Source organism: Falco rusticolus, chromosome 10 (assembly GCF_015220075.1).
Source record: "Falco rusticolus isolate bFalRus1 chromosome 10, bFalRus1.pri, whole genome shotgun sequence".
Taxonomy (NCBI): Eukaryota; Metazoa; Chordata; class Aves; order Falconiformes; family Falconidae; genus Falco; species Falco rusticolus.
The window spans coordinates 26,011,529-26,027,780 of NC_051196.1; the positions used below are offsets into that span (position 1 = coordinate 26,011,529).

General features: G+C 35.0%; 2 protein-coding genes across 3 annotated transcripts in view; one reads left to right on the forward strand and one right to left on the reverse strand.

The window, feature by feature from the left end:
• The window catches only part of SYCP2 (synaptonemal complex protein 2), a 32,061-nt gene extending 25,150 nt beyond the window's left edge, over positions 1-6,911 (forward strand). The window contains exons 37-44 of the mRNA XM_037402682.1: positions 9-170; positions 490-617; positions 1,256-1,350; positions 1,432-1,531; positions 2,272-2,330; positions 2,661-2,739; positions 3,176-3,232; positions 3,573-6,911. Coding sequence (XP_037258579.1) covers positions 9-170; positions 490-617; positions 1,256-1,350; positions 1,432-1,531; positions 2,272-2,330; positions 2,661-2,739; positions 3,176-3,232; positions 3,573-3,626 — 734 coding nt within the window. The 3' untranslated portion in view covers positions 3,627-6,911. The remainder of the gene's footprint in view (positions 1-8; positions 171-489; positions 618-1,255; positions 1,351-1,431; positions 1,532-2,271; positions 2,331-2,660; positions 2,740-3,175; positions 3,233-3,572) is intronic.
• A 1,234-nt stretch (positions 6,912-8,145) lies between these two features.
• The window catches only part of PHACTR3 (phosphatase and actin regulator 3), a 113,995-nt gene continuing 105,888 nt past the window's right edge, over positions 8,146-16,252 (reverse strand). For both annotated transcript variants that reach the window (XM_037402015.1, XM_037402014.1), the window contains exons 10-13: positions 13,562-13,623; positions 12,564-12,704; positions 10,752-10,828; positions 8,146-8,745 (exon numbers count right to left, since the gene is read on the reverse strand). In XM_037402015.1, the coding sequence (XP_037257912.1) occupies positions 8,730-8,745; positions 10,752-10,828; positions 12,564-12,704; positions 13,562-13,623 (296 nt within the window). In that variant the 3' untranslated portion in view covers positions 8,146-8,729. The remainder of the gene's footprint in view (positions 8,746-10,751; positions 10,829-12,563; positions 12,705-13,561; positions 13,624-16,252) is intronic.

Sequence of the window (16,252 nt, forward strand, 5' to 3'; positions counted from 1 at the left end):
TATTAAAGGATCGAGTATACAGACATTTCTGAAACGAAGGTACCACAGTGATACAGAAGGCAGTTCAGATGAAGCAGAAACAAGCAAAGAGGAGGAAAAGAAAGGACTCAGAGGAACAAAGTTACAGCCTAGAAAATTATCTAAATCAGGTGATACTGTTACAGAAGTTGGTTACAGAGTGAAAGTTGACTATAGTTCTGGAAAAGTTGAAAGTAACATAACAAATGAAAGATTTAACAAGAAAAGATAATATCCATAAAAAAGCATTTTACATGTTTTAAAAAAAAGAAATAAAAAGAAATGCTAAATATTTAGAGACTATATCCATTTAAAAAGTCAGACAATTGATACGAAAATAGAAACCGGTCTCAGCCATCTAATGGATGAAATTAATCTATATATAACAAAAGCTACTCTAGGCCCTGTTGCAACTTCAGATAGGATGCCTGTTCATACTGAATTGTGACATCTTTTTTTACTTCTCTTCAGTGTCTGAAAGCATATCGACTGTATCTGTAAATGATATGTCTGGTTTGGATGGGGAAATCTGGGAACCTGGTTCTTCAACTATCAGGATATGTCAGAAACTCCAGAAAGAATTTACCAAGAAAATTGAGGCAAGACATTTCATATACATTATCAGTTGTCTGTGTGGGTACGTGTGCCTATGAATGATGGCTTGTCTTATACCACAGAATTTGCTTAAAATGACATGAAAATAGCTGTGTGCATAGAACTTCAAGAAATGACAGAACTAATTTCCTTGTATGCCTTTTTCAATCCTGTTATATAGTTAACTCTCCAATTATTTTATTTCCCAGGTCTGTTGTATTTTTTATCCTGTCCGGTGTTTTAAAACAAATTTAGGTATATAAAGCAATGAGCATACAGCAGTTTGATTATTTTTTTTTTCAAATTATCAAACCCATGAATGAAATTTATTTGCAAAAAGGAAAACATGACCCTGAATAGCATTTGTTCATCTAAGGCGGCTGTTAAGCAACATCATTTGTTCAATGTGTACCTTTTCTATTTTAAGGAAATATATTTTTCTAATAATGTACTTCTAATTAAGTTAGGTAGAATTTTATCAAAAACATAAATCCATGTTAGTTTACATTTCATTAACAGAAGGCTTTTCCTGAAAGGATAGGGAGATGATAAAATATTTTTTGATTACAGTACTAAACATACTGCAGGTTTTTTTTTCCTAAAGTAAAAATAATCTGAATTTAATGTTAAAACATCCTTATAGAGTCGCTCACAGAAAATGGATCATTTTACTAAGCAATCACTACGAGCTGCCCATGAGCATTTGACAACAATGAGTTACCAGCTCCATGAATGCAGGTCTGTAACAGAAGTTTTATTTTAAAATGCCCTTAAAATGCAATTAATACCTTCTAAAAGTAACTCATTTTGTTTTGGTAGGATCAGGCAGCTGGACAAATTTCAGTTTACTCTCCTTGAGGAACTTGAGAATTTTGAAAAAGATTCTCAGTCCCTGAAAAACATGGAAAAAGAATTCTCGGTTTGTATTTTAATTGCTTGATCATAGAGAAAAGTGAAATCTTAGAATCCATAGATTACTCATATCACCTTTAACTTCAGATCATTAATTCTGATTTAAAAAGCCTTTATCATTTTGCTTAAAGTTGGGTCAAATTTCAAATAATCAATTTGAGGTGTTAAGATTGGCCAGTGCTGTACTGTTAAAATTTCTAGATCACCAATATATTTTTTCTTCATCGAATAAACTACTACTTTTAATGGACTATTTATCCCACTTCATGAGCCTTTTTTCAGCTGTCCTATATGTAGAAACAGCATGTAGGCATTGAACCTGATATGGTGTGTGTTCTATGACAAGCCAGTTGACGTTATGGCTCTGCTACTTGCTGTAATGTAAAAATCAATATAAAAATATTAACGTAAACATGAGACTATTTGGTTTTTTTCTTTTACTCTGGCTTAAATTATACAGAAATTATGATTAAAACTTTATGCCTAGTCTTTTTCAACATTTTGAAACTAGAAACAGGATTTTGGTGAAACTGGTTCTGTGAAAATAGAATTCCTGAAGTGCCTCACCCTGCCAGCTAGGCTTTTTTTTTTGTTCTCCCAAGCTTCTGTGGTGACTGTGAAACTCCTACCCATTCTGTGCTGAGCTTGTGATTGTAGGTTATTTTATTCATATTAGATATTTGTCAGGTTTAGTTCAGAAAATACTAGTTCCTACTAATTATCATCTATTAATATTTTTCTTTCCAGACTTTTTGGAAAAAACATACACATACTTTTAGTATGTACATGAAAAATGAGCAACAGAGGTTAGTAGACTTCATTATCCCAGGATGAGATTTTGTGTTTGGCTCATTAGAGGTGTAAGTTAGGTCAACTACTATTCTCTGTGCAGTGTCTTTCTCTCATGAAATAGAGATAATAGATGGGATGAGGAAATTAGATTAAATGTTACGTTACAGGAAAAATGTAATTACTCTCCATGTAAATTTCTCAACATACCTTCCATCAGTAACAACGATGGTAATATTTATCCATGCTTTTACATACATCCCATTATTTGTGGTCTATTTGTATTCGTGATATGTGTGGGAAGTTCATACATAGCAAAGCTTTTTGAACTGCTTTTATTTCTTCAGAGTTCAGATTCTTAAAACTTCATTTGAAAATAACATCTACCATACTGTTGACTATGAAGAACGTGTTTTTACTTCACAGGTATGGGGAACTTCTGTTTCTTTCTTGTTTTTAATCATTCTTCAGTTTTGCCAATAGGTATCAATATTGACTTTTTTCTAAGTAAAGTCTTTATCCTCAGCACTGTATTAATGGCACATAAATATTTCTGTAGTTCTTCATTGTCATAAAATGTCCTTTAATGTTACAATATTCAGTGTTTTAGGCCTAGATTTCACCCATTAGAAGTTGTGTGCAGTTATGTGGAAAACTGCTGCAAGATTTACTCTGTATTCTGTGGTGTTGTTTATTAGTGTTCATCATTGGAGAAGGAACAATTTTAAAACATGTCCCCTAGGCAGGTACATGTGTGTGCATCTGTATCTCTCAGTTATGAACCATTTAGGGATGTAATTGTCATATTGAAAATGGGTTACCGGTTGTGAGCAGAGAAGGCGCATTCAGTATCTTTTTGTAGATGCATCTGATGAAAGAAGATGTAAAAGGACTCCAAGAGAAACTTCTTAAAGAAATGGTAAATTAAATCACCTTGTCTTCATTTTTATTTATTAAGTATAGCTGTTTGAACACTATAAATTCCTAAAAATTGTAATTTTTAGTCCCCTATTAAAAACAAAAATTAGTCAGAATGCAGGTATCACTGGCATGTTATACTTTAAACCTTACCTGGGTAATAAAAGCAGCACATACATATAGACATACTGTTTTAGTTCTGAATCGTAGTATGTTGAATGTTGACATGGAAAAGAAAAATATCATGTTTTATATGTTAAAAGCAGCATATGATATGTGCCAAAATTACAGTATTTTAAAAAAATACTTAAAAGTATGTGTAATGTAATGCCTTTGCACAGCAAGAAGAGGAACTGTGTAATGTTCGCAGAGGACTGGAGGCACTGTTTCGATAAGATGGAATTCTGAAGTAATATTTTCAGGTACCTTCCTGAAATTAAAGGTTAATATAAATACTCTTTTATAATGTAAAATTTGACAACTTTTTTTTTTTAACACTCAAGGAAACTATTGTAATGAAAGCATATTTTATTTAGTGATACTAAAATCTTTGTGGCTAAGACTTTTCCTTTTATATGTGAGATTTGAAATTATTTTACTGAATCTGCTAAAATGCAATATGTATATTTTTTGATTTTTTGCATATGCTATTTTTTAAGAAGTCTTTAACTAGGCTTGTTCACTGACTTTCAGAGAAATCACTTTGAATTTCACTTTGAATCTATGTTTGGGGTCTGTGTGTACAGAATACCCCTTTTGTCTGATCCCAAATACTGTCCAGAATTATTTAGGGATCAAATCACCTGATTTGATCTCAGTCCTGTTTGTCTGTGGTGTGTGTTAGACTTCAACAGGAGTTTCTAAGAGCAAACTAAACACTTGTGGTTGAACTACGTTGCAAATATTTGTATTAAATATTTCAAGAAAAATATATATTGTCTGTCTTTTATTTTACAAAATGTCATCACTGTTTTGTTTCAAATCAGTAAAACCTATTTGCACATCAGTCAAATAAAACTTACTGCTGCGCAAATATTTCATTTAAGACAACAGATAGCAAGAGGGCCTGCTATCTGTAGCTCAGAAATACATCCTGCATACTAATACAATCTATTTCATGTACTTGGATTTCAGATTTCCTAAGAAAATGACCAGTGAGTCATAATTTACACTTCTGCTTTGTTGCTGTGTATCAACTATAGTTTCTTCTGAATGTTTATGATGTGCAACTTCTAAGCTAATATTTCTCTTAATTTGTTTTTAAATTAAACAAAAACCTACCTTGCATCTTATAGTTCATTAGCAACGTTTTAATCCTTAACTTGCAATCCTGCATGTAAATACTGTAAACTTTAAAGGCTGAGAACAATACCTTTTAATATTTTTCATTTAACTTATTTTTAAAAATGGGGATTAAAAGCTTACAGCTGATCAACAAGTAACAGATGTAGAGAGTAACTCGTAGAACGTGTGTATCTTGGAGCTTGTCTGCATTTCCACATGCAGAGCTGCCTTTTTACCATGGAACTGATTCCAAATGAACACTGCCAGTTCATTCAGCGCAGCACTAATGCAGCTTCCCAGCTTCTGGAGCAAGGCTGAGGAGGGTACATGCTTGTCTGATGTTATGACCACAGAGGTTTCAGAAGAATGTAGTAGCCAGTTTTGGGGTAACAGCTCTTCACAGCTTAGTTACTTTATAGCACTTATTTTACATTCTGTTATACCTCTTATTCTGTGCTTTGGTTGTCTTTAACATCATACACATTTCTCTATTTTTTCTTCCATTATTCTCTCTGCCCTGTGAACTCTTTGCTTTTCCTCAGTTTCCTCACTATTATATTCCTAATACTGCTGTTATCAACAGAGGGACCTTTACTTACAGTAGCTTTCTTTAATCTAATTTTTTCTCATATTACTGAAACCACTGTTTATTGCTCAAACTCTTCATTATTTTCATTCCAGCTAGTTCTGAATGCAGCTATTGTGCTATATGGCTATTACTGTCATGTATTGTTTTTTGAAAAGTCTAATGGACTGACTTTCATCATTTTAAGTTGTTGGCTGTTACTTAGGTCTCATGTTGGTTTAATTTCCTTCAAACCCACCAATCATTTTTTCAAAGTACTTATCAGTACAGGTTCCCTGCTGAACCTCACCACTATCTGCATCTTTGGTACTTAACCAGTTTCCTTTGATTAACTCTTCGTTGGCCCACACAGTGTCTGGCCTATGAGTATTTCATATATCTGTGAAGTTACTCTTCATTATTTCTGACAGTCCTCAGACATTTCATAAAGTTTATTTTCAGAGAGGAAAAATGGCATGATTTAAAATTGAATTTTAAGGTAAAGTTAAGGTAGAAAACTCTTTGAAAGAGGTCCTTGAAGAAAATGGGAAAATCTATTGTTTTCTGAATTATTTCTTTATATTAATAATGTCTTTACATTAAAGAAAAAAAGAGAAGTCCACACTCATAGATTGTAGCCTGAACTCAGCACTCACCAAGCAAACTACTGTAATTTCAAAGTTTGCCTCAGTCAGAGCAGGGGTGGGACCCAACGGCTTTGGGAAAGGACCTGGATTCTTACCAACCTAAATTATTCTATGAATTTAGGAAAAAGATTGCTTTTATTCTTGTTGAAAATACAATCTTTAAAAATCAGGTTCTTAGATCAGAAATGGGTGTGATAGATGCCTATCCAGTGTGCATTGAGAGTAGAATGCAGAGTAATTGGTGTTCTTAGCCTTCATTGATAGGAAATGGTTTATTGTAAGCATAAGGAGTTGTAAAAGAAATATATTTCTAATTGATTATAAAAATATAAGGCTGTGTCGTGTCTGGAAATCATTGTGTTGAAATTGCCAGTAAATAATTTGGTCAATTCATCCCATCTACGTAAGCGTACTTAATGCTTTTGTAATTTTTCTGAGCCTCTGAGTGGGTTTTGTTGAGCTTGCGATCACTGTCGTCTCCACTAGATGGACCTCATGAGATGTTAAACTTTTAAGTGGTCTAATTTAATTTTATTCGGATGCAAAACAGTATTTTTCTCTTAACTGCACAAGGTTTTAAAAAGTGCACTGCAAAGCCCGAATTATTTTCTAAGGTGAGTGCATATTGGAAAAATAATAAAACTTCTATTTTTAGTGAGGACTCATGATAAAGTAGAAGTATGAAATTTCACTGTCCAATCTCAACCTCACCCCATCAACTTCGAAACCTTTGAGCAGGTACAACCAAATTTAACAAATGTAAAAATGTGAAGCCTATCACCAGGGAGTATTCACACAGGCAAACATCAGCACAGGGTGATTGCTTTTTGGGGCAGGGAAGAAGTGAAGTATATTGCTGCATAACTACAAGGTGGTTAAGTCACATTAGTAATACAGCTCATAGGCATTGTCTGAAATTTAAAAAGCTGCTAAGTCACCTTTAAAATGTTTTCCTGTTTATTATATTTTTCAACATAATTTTAACATGGTTTATATAATATTTTTATTACCAGTGAAAGTATTGCATTGCTGCTAGATAGGAGTGTTACTTTCATGGTTTATTAGCCAAGTTTGTAGTTACATGTCATCTACTGTTCTGAAACTTAAAATGGTTCTTCTGCTGAAGAAACTTTTCTCCTTTCTGTTTATCCTTGTTTGTATATTATACCTGGACTATCATTATATTGTTGTTTAGAATTAATAGTATTTTATTAATAATAAAAGTAAAATGATTGATAAATATAATAGTATGTTAAAAGGCTAGTTATAATGTTACATATTTCTGTGAAAAGCCAGAAATTTGTAATTCAGCAGGTTATAAAATATCAATAAATAGGAAAAAAGTCTTTGGATAGAAAGTAATCAGGTAATTCAAGTCTTCAACTAATAGGTCACATAATTTTTTGAACGTTAGAAAGTTGTACAAAATTAGAGCTAGCTACATCAAAGCTAGCAAGCTTCGTTGGTCCTGGGCACCACATCTCCCATGATTCCTCTGTTTCTTCTAGCATTGCCCTTTCTGACATACATTTTAAGCGTTGCACTGTATGTTCTTACTTTCCATTCATAAGCATTAGTTTATCCAACAAATGGCACTATATTTGTTGTTTCATCCCCACACTGAGCAGCAGAAGAGAATTGAAAGTTAGTCCAGCCACTCTGCATCGATTCTATTTGCCACCTTGCAGCAATTTAATAATAGCCTATACAATTCTACATACCCTATTTTGTTTATTGGTTTTGTGCCTCATGGAGATCATCTCAATGAAGCTACAAGATCAAGAGTGCCTTTTTCATGGTGTTAACATTCAACGACTTCCTAAGAGGATAGCATTTAAGACTTCTGGAGAAATTTTTGTCTTGTGTGTGTCCCATTTTGTTGCTATCTTGTCAGGCAGGCTTTCTAGCTATTAGTTGTTATTTTTGTTTCCTGATTTTCATTTTAGTAATAATTTGAGTAGAATTCTCAGATACTTCTAGATGTTGAGCATTATTAGAATGTCTGGCTTTACATTTTTCTCAACCAGTTCTATTTGCTCTGTTATTAGCATTTAGTAACCTTTTTCTTCTTACTGTCAAGAAAGCATTAGATTATTTGTTTGCTAAACATCAAAGTACATTGTTACACTTCTGTCTATAGTTGTCCAATTTAAGTAATTTTGAATGAGAATAATAGTGAACTCCATTGTCATTCTTCAGAGTGCCAGAACCTCAACTTACGTAGAATGACAATCATGTTATGCTGGTTAGGATCTGGTCTAAAACATTGATACTCCACAAGATGGAAAATTTAGTTAAGATCATCCTTTTGAAGACTCTGTGTACATAAAGAAGTGATATGATCTGGTGCATAATAATTGTAAACTTTTTCCTTCCCAAATCTCTGTGGGGAAAAAAAGAGCTTTAGGAAACGTGTTAATTTCCTGCAATAAGTAGTCATTTAATTAAAGAACAAAAGTAACAGGAATCAAAAATGCTTGCAGCTGTGATTCTGTTAGACATTATATAAAAAAGAATGAAATTATAATACATTAAATTAGTTTTTAGAACATGAACTTAAGTGTTTTACAAACTAATTGTGGTAAGTTCAAAATGTCTTGTCAACATAATACTGAATGACAGTGTGTCATGTCCATTTATGTCAGAGGCCTTGGAATGGTAAAGCCTGTACATGCACAACATCTCCTTTTCCAAGATAGACTGCAAAACAGTTTAAAACAAGTGTTAAAGGAGAGTAGTAGGTTCTTTCAAGTAGCTTTACTTCAGTCTTTTTCAGCAGATCATCCCACTCCACAGGCCATCGCTCTTCTGACTTCAGAGCGAAGTACATCTCTGGTGTCTCTTTCTGTAAGTGCTGCAGAGACTTCATCTGCAGAGTCCTTCTTTCACATAAACATCAAGGTATCCTGAACTGAACTTTAGGGAAAGACTTATATATTCCCTGATGTGTGTTCAGCAGCAATATCAAAAAGTAAAGACAGATTCTTCTCAGAAGAAAATTTCTATGGCCTGTGAAATCTAGGAGAAATAAGAGACATTTTTCAAACCACTTTGAAATGAACTACAAAATATATATAATTTTTAAAAATTCTGTGTTAGATTAACAAAAAAATGGGTGTTGGTTTTTTTAAACTATTAATTCTTTTTAAAGGTACAGTAACAGTACTGAAGAACATTAGCAACCTTTTAAGTCTTAATTTTCACCAGCACATTTTAACATGTGCCATGACACTAGTGCAGTTACAGTCCTCAGGGTCCGGTCTAACAAGCCCAGTTTAACAAGTTTAGAGTTACTTGGGAATGCAAATGCAAATACAGGTGTGGGATTGATTTTTTTTCTTTTAGGAGTTAAACCACAGTTTGTCATTGGTAGAAATGTTCTTTATTGTGCAGTGATCCCGTTATAAGAGTTAAGCAATGTTGAGCTGATGCTTTGGAAAATATGAAGACATACTGTTGGTTTAATGTAATGTCTTAAGAGGCTGTCTGGAATAAATCTGCTCTTGCTCTGTAGGCTTGTTCTTTTGGCTGAGATACGTAATTAAAGTCCCAATCATTTGTAATGCTGTAGCACTAATTGTAAATTGTAAGCCTGTTTACTCCTAATATCCTGAACAAATTTCAAAATATATCATTATAATCTATTTAAACTCCCAAGGTAGCTTCAATTGGAGAATGTATATCTCACTTTCAGACTTAAAATGCAGCCTTTCCATTGCTTTTTTTCCACTTATTTCATTCTATTAGTGCAGTGGTGTCTTGCCATAAACATTGAGTGTTAGTCCTGTAATATTAAAAGGGCCTAACAATTGCATGAACAGGCTGGAATTCTATAAATATATCAATTAGATCAATATACATTGTATTTGTGACTCAAGTGTATTTGTCTAGACCACCTTTTCATTGAACATCCAAAGCTCAGTTAAAGCTGGAATTCATTGCCAATTCCGAAATAAGCGTGGAAATGTGGGCCCAGGCACTGCTGAAATGAGCCTTCCAGGATGCCAGACTGCACACCAAGTTCCCTAGTGCAGTGTCGGGCAACTTAATTTAGCAGCAAGTACACCTTACAGACATGGCAAGAGCACACTGTGCTCCCAGCAACTCCTAAGATTGTGTTTTAAGAGCAATCGGACTTGCTCAAGAGACCTAATAGAAATTGTAGGAAATAACCAATTGCTATTTCAGTTTTTAACTAACAAGGTCTTTTTGCAAGTAACAATGGCTGTGGAATCAGCCTCCCTCATGTTTTTCCCCAGTTAGAAGAGGGAAATTAATGTTTTCCAACATAGTACCTGTCATCAGTGCTGGCACGCGAAGCAAGCACTAGATTGACAAGGTTCACACCAGCCCAGCCACTGCAGAGTGCCGAGAGTCCAAGCAGTGCTCTCTCCTGACCTCACTGCTGGGCTGCCATTAAGGGTGCTCGGGGTGCTCGGGGCGGGTTGCGCTCCTTCCAGTAGCAACTGGACTGACATTTGAGGGATACTGACAGCTACAGGCTGAACCAGTTAGAACAAATCGAAGTAGAACAAACACGTTACTGACGGGCATTATGTATGGCTTGTTACGGTATGTAGAATGTTACATTTCTTAGCAGGGAAGTTGCAACCTTTGTGATAAGGTTGCACACTCAAGTACATTTAATTCAAAAACCTTTATACAGTGTATTGTTTGTGTACTTTATTTTCTTAATGTTATACCCTACATTTAATTTTTGTCATAGGTTTTGAATCTTTGGCACAAAGAGCGCAAGCTGAGTGATGTTCTGGAGAAGGTCTGAGGGCTTGTCAGTACATGCTAATCAAAAAAACCACACCCAAACCCACCAAAAACAAACAAAAAGAACCCCAAACCACCAAACAGAAAAGCCAGGTGCTAAACAGGAAGATAAATGCTTCTGTTTTCTTTTAAAATAGAGCTTTCTTTGCATATTCTTTTCCCACATTCAGCATGTAAGAGCAAGATCTACAGATTCAGGACTCAGGCAGCAGGTACTGGAAATAAATAGCTGGAAAACTGACCTTGTCAAATGTTTGCTTGATGCATGTACCTCCATTTCATTACTTTTGTATTCATTTAGTTCTTTCCGAATTGCTGCCTAGGAATCAAAAATAGAAGATTAACAATTTATTTTGTATTTCTAAACTACAAAATACCGGACTTGCAGAACAGGAGTTTTCCAAAGTCGAAATATCCGGTATTAGGTATAGCAAAGCATACCATGCCAGTAGAGATGCTGAATATTTAGGTTATATTTATTGGTGATATGATACTTATTTGTTACTGATTGCTGACAGGGTCGCGTCTGTCTAGAAGCAATTCTGACAGGAGAATAAAACCACAGTGCTTACTGTCTCACATTTAATAAGATCCCTGTTAAAATTTATTAATAATTAAGAGAAGTTGCTAAGAAATTGATCAGCTGGTCAACTGACTTTTGTGGAATTTGAATGTCTATCAGTTTTAATAAAGATCAGACCATTTGCCTTACCACAACTTGCAAATGCCAGTCCAGACTGTTATCACCTGTATCCATAGGATTGCACAGTCATAAGTGAAGAAAAAATGGTGTCTTTTCAGATTAATAAGGAACTTCAAAACTATAAAAGTGAGAGCATTCTTGTGTTTAAATGGCAATTGCAAGTGAACTGGAACATACTGATGCTTTCACAGATTCTTTTATATTGGGTACTTCGTAGTTTAGCTGCCTAAAATTATGAGGCTTGTACCTATGGTTCATGTTTTATATCAGAGATTTGGTTTATTAAAAGAAAAATTAGGAAAAATCATGTATTTGTCTGTGAAACAGAAGTTTTTCAGTCAATGCAATGGTCAAACTCCCAACCCTGTATTCCTGATGTATGCCACTAGTATATGCAGTTAAACTCTGTCACTTTCTTTTTAGCTTATAAACCTGCCTAGTTAACAATACAAAACCAGTAAAACCAGGAAAAGCCCAATTTTAATACATACCCAGTATGTACAGGGAAAATACAAAATATTTTTTCAATTGATTAATATATAATAGCTTATTCACCATTTTAGTGAGCTCAGGAGAACACCAAGAAAGACATTGCTCCTTTTCTGTATGAGTCCTCTAAACCCGCTTGTTGCACTTTCTACTGGGGAGACACAGGAATGGAGAGTGAATTGTTTGATCCCCACATCTCACGACAAAACAGTTCTGCATTTGCCATTTTACCCAGTAATTATCTTGGCATTCCTACTCATTCTGCTTGCTGCAGCCCTGAAACTTGCTCAGCAACTGTCCTATCTGGAATCATGCCGAACTTTTTTTCTTACTACTCAAGCATCTAGATGTGAAAGTGAAATTGGGATGTAAATCTGCTACGTAGCAGGTATGCAAGGGCACAACAATGAGTGGTTGTTTATATTCATGAAAATGTGGGATCAAACGACTCCTTGAGTATTTATAGGAAACAGGAAAGGAAATATTTGCATGTTTAGAAACATAATGGAGGATATTTGCATGTTTGAGGCAAAACTTCAAGTCTGAGGATAAATGTTAATAGTGTATCGGCTATTGTAATTGGAGATGTTTGAGTTCTAGCCCTAAACCATTATGAAAGATCGTATCCACCTTTTTGTTTTGGGGTTTTTTTTTTTCTTTCTCCCCAGTTGACGAGCTGGGTAGAAGCCTTTTTATTTTTATAAATAGTATTTTTTATGACAGTATGCATTGGTCAGTGTGGTTTCCGCATAAAAAATAATGGTAACATTTACAGAGATTAAATGTCTTTGCAGAATCTGACATACCATTATAGACAATGCAAGTAGAAAGCAGTAATATGTCATTCTAATTATGTCAGTACCTTATCTGCTGCTGATAGTCTTGTCCACGGTTTATCTGCTCGCCTGTCATAGTCCTGTGCTTTTGCCACTTCCACATAATCACTAAATCGAATCAGGATTTTTCTGTCTCTTAGTTCATCAACTGTAGGTCTCTGGTTAAGCTGCATTAAATAGATTTGTAAAATAAAACCAGTGTTAATAACAAGCATATTGGTGAAACGTGCAACATTTTCTGTTTCCCATCTTAGCTTAGTGTGCACTTATGCATATGGGAAAAAAATCCTTGGAAATGCCAAGGAAATACTCAGTCCTTCAGAGGGTTGTTAGGAGAGTGTTAGTGGTTTAAATGGAGTTCTGGGCTGCAGCACAATGGCTTTATAATGGACAAAAGAGGAAAATATTTTAACCTGGATATTGATAAAATGTGTTTAAGTAAAGGAGTTAAGAATTTATGATCATCTGTGTATAATAGCATATTCTGTAAGGGTTCTTTGCTACAGTCAGTGGCAGATTGTGTAAGTTTTTCAGGACTGGACCAATTGTAAGAATTTCAGTTTGGCTTTAACAAGTCATCAGCATATTTGGCTTAGAATTCCAGTAGGGATTCCTAGGAACAGAACAACAAGATCTAGTTCTGCTTCTGAGAGTACCTTAAATGCAAAGAGAAATTTATTGTGGGAGCACACCTGCTGCTCCGCAGGGAGTCAGCTCTGCTCCTGATTGCTACAAAGAATGAAGTCATCCTTTTCTAGCAAGATAGTTGCAAAATAGGCAGTGTGCAAGCAAATACCCATTTTCTGATTTAAAGTTTATATGTAAATATTCCACTAAGTCTCATGTAGCCAAGATAAGGTAGATGTTTTTGTAATTCATATTCCTAGATACCACTATCTCAGGCACTGCTGAGGAGGATGTATATTAAGGGAGGTTTTGTGCAATAATGACCCTGTGACTGGTTGATATTATGTGAGCTTTGCTAAATTTCTAAAACCTAATAGAAGTTATTGCAAGATTTTACCTTTCTTGTCAGTCTCTGTTTGATTTCCCTTCTTTCTTCCTGTTCTGTTTGATCATTTCGTTCTGTGGAGAATATAAAAAAGAAGATGACTTCCCTCATGAGGAGGATTGGTATTTTCCAAAGTTCCAGGCAATAAAAATGAGCACAGAAAAATCAGTAGCTGATTCTTAGTTGTATGTTTTGTCAGTTCAGTACATCTCTCTTGCGCTCTGTTAGAACATACAGTTACCTCTCTGTAAGGATAATGTACCAGTGCCAACGTCAGCTTTTCCTGTGCTCTAAACTCCAGCTCCAGGGGGGTTTAACAAAACAACAGCAGCCACACCAGCTCTCCAATTGTATAAAATGTAGAAGGAAAATCAAAATATTCCTTAGTTTGTCATCATTTTTTATGCTTCATATTGCTGGAAGCATTCATGGCTGTTAGATGCTGAAAAGATTTACTGTATGTGCTCCAGGAAAAGTATGTTCTGTCCAGTATAGCCTTATTCTCAGGCTGTATCTTTAGCCGGTCACACTGCCACAGTAGTTATCTTTGACTTGCATGCCTTTTTTCTCTGCTATTCAGGATATGCCACTGACATTAGAACCTCTTTATTCTCTCAGGGTTTTCTTTTGTAGCGTTCCATTCTAACTTAAGCCAGCTTGCTTTTGTGTGTTGTGCCTATTAACATTCAAGCCGTGATAACTCCTACACACTGGCTCTAAAAATAGACTAGAGTGCTGTAACACTGTGTGAAATATATCCTCTGCCTTAGGAAACGAATTAATGGCATTTCTATTTCTAGTACTATCTGTTACTAAATTAAGGCACAAGCCTATGACCTGAACAAATCCCAAAGACTTAGAGAGAAATGTTTAACCATTCTGGGATTCTCTAGATACTACTGTGAAGTTTATTATGCCACTTGCATTGGGTATTTCCAGTGTTAAAGCATACATGTGATTTTTAATATGCCTGGAAAAAACACTAGCACTGCATGTGAGTGTCCAAAATTATGTTTTTAGCAATGAGGAATTATTCTCCCTTATTTATATGCTCATTAGATTACACTGAAATACAATCGTAAGTATCTATTTAAAATAACATAGTAGTGCATAGCTACAACTGGCTATAGTAGAAATGTAAATCAAATCAAACTGAAATACTATAATGTGCTTTATTACAGTTCAGTGGCAAGGCACTCAAATTTAAAAGGGACTAAGACAGCTAAAATGAGTGCTCTGTCAGGGACCAACAGCTATTTAATTCTGGAATGTTTATAAAGAGAACAGGCTTTAAAAAGTAGAGTGTATTCTAAGATGTAGAGGTACCTGCAAGAAGTTACTAATATGCTTCATTTAGTTTTAATTCACCCCTTTTAGAGTAGATATTCCTATGTATTAAGAGGATTTTCGGTGGTGTAGTGCCTTTTTAAGATATGACACTGATAGGCAACGAGAGAGTTCCTAAAGAAAACCCACAAATACACATTCCTGATCAAAAATTGCTTTTGCAAATATACTAAACATGTAGAGTGACCCAATTCTGTGAGACAGTCACTCAGGCTTAGTGCTTATCCCCAGCTCCAAGAAATAAAAGAAATAGTTCTTTTAGAAAAAATAAAAAAGATTTGGTAGGAAATGCTAGCAAGAGCATTATAAAACTCAGGCATTATTAGAGAGGCAAACCAGAGAGGTTTTTCCTATCAACATCACCCTGCCTACACTTAGATCCATTCATTAGTGAGGGCTGGTTTTATAAATCTCGGTAGAGAGACACTCCCAATTATGAAGTGGTGTGTGTAGTGCTGTAACTCATTTTGCTGCTCTGTGAATGCAACGCAACTGTACAAACCCTTACAACCTGGAGGAGGTTGTAGTAATTTCACTGAAGGCGTGTATACTGCTACAGCTCTGCATGCCAGACCCAATCCAGGTGTTTTTAAAGTTCATAATGAGATTGTTGATATACCTGTTAATAGGTGACTTTACTAATTTACTAATTCGCTCATAACTGAGACTAGAGTCGGTGCATCTGTCTAGCCTTATAAGATTACAACTGACAGCCAAGTGATGACCTGAGCTCTTTACAAGGTACCTAGCTTTTTATATAATGGAAGAGGTAAATAAGATAGATGTGGTTCTGATCTCAGCTGACCCTGTGTAAAGCCTGAGCAACCTCCCATTTTCAAAGAATGTATCCTTTTTCTCATTTAGCTGTGCACTTGTGAGATACATCTAACTCTACTGTGTGTGGTGTATGCATTGGAACAGTACTGGAGTCAATGAATTTGCTCCATGCTGGGAGCTTTTTAAATGAAATACAAATCTAGACCAGTATGCTTAGCTGGCATTCAGGAAATATCTTTAATTCTACTTTATCTTCTTTCTGCTTTATCTGTCTCTAAGCTCATTATATGAATGTATTCAAACTTTTTTATTATTAAAGCTGGTCAGTTTAACCCAGATTAAGGATGTAACCAGCATGCTTCAAAAAGTAAACATAAAGGAACAGATCTTTTTTCAGTAGAGATCAGCTATTCCTTAGCCAGGAAAAAAACCAAAGAAACAGCTTTTCAGAGATCTTGGGTACTGACTTTTAAAAATCTGGCCCCACATATTGCAGAATCTTGGGTTACTGCTTTTTCTTGCCTCTTGTCATAGATAACAGGTGAAGTTACGCCAGGTTCATCCATTCACATTTGCAAA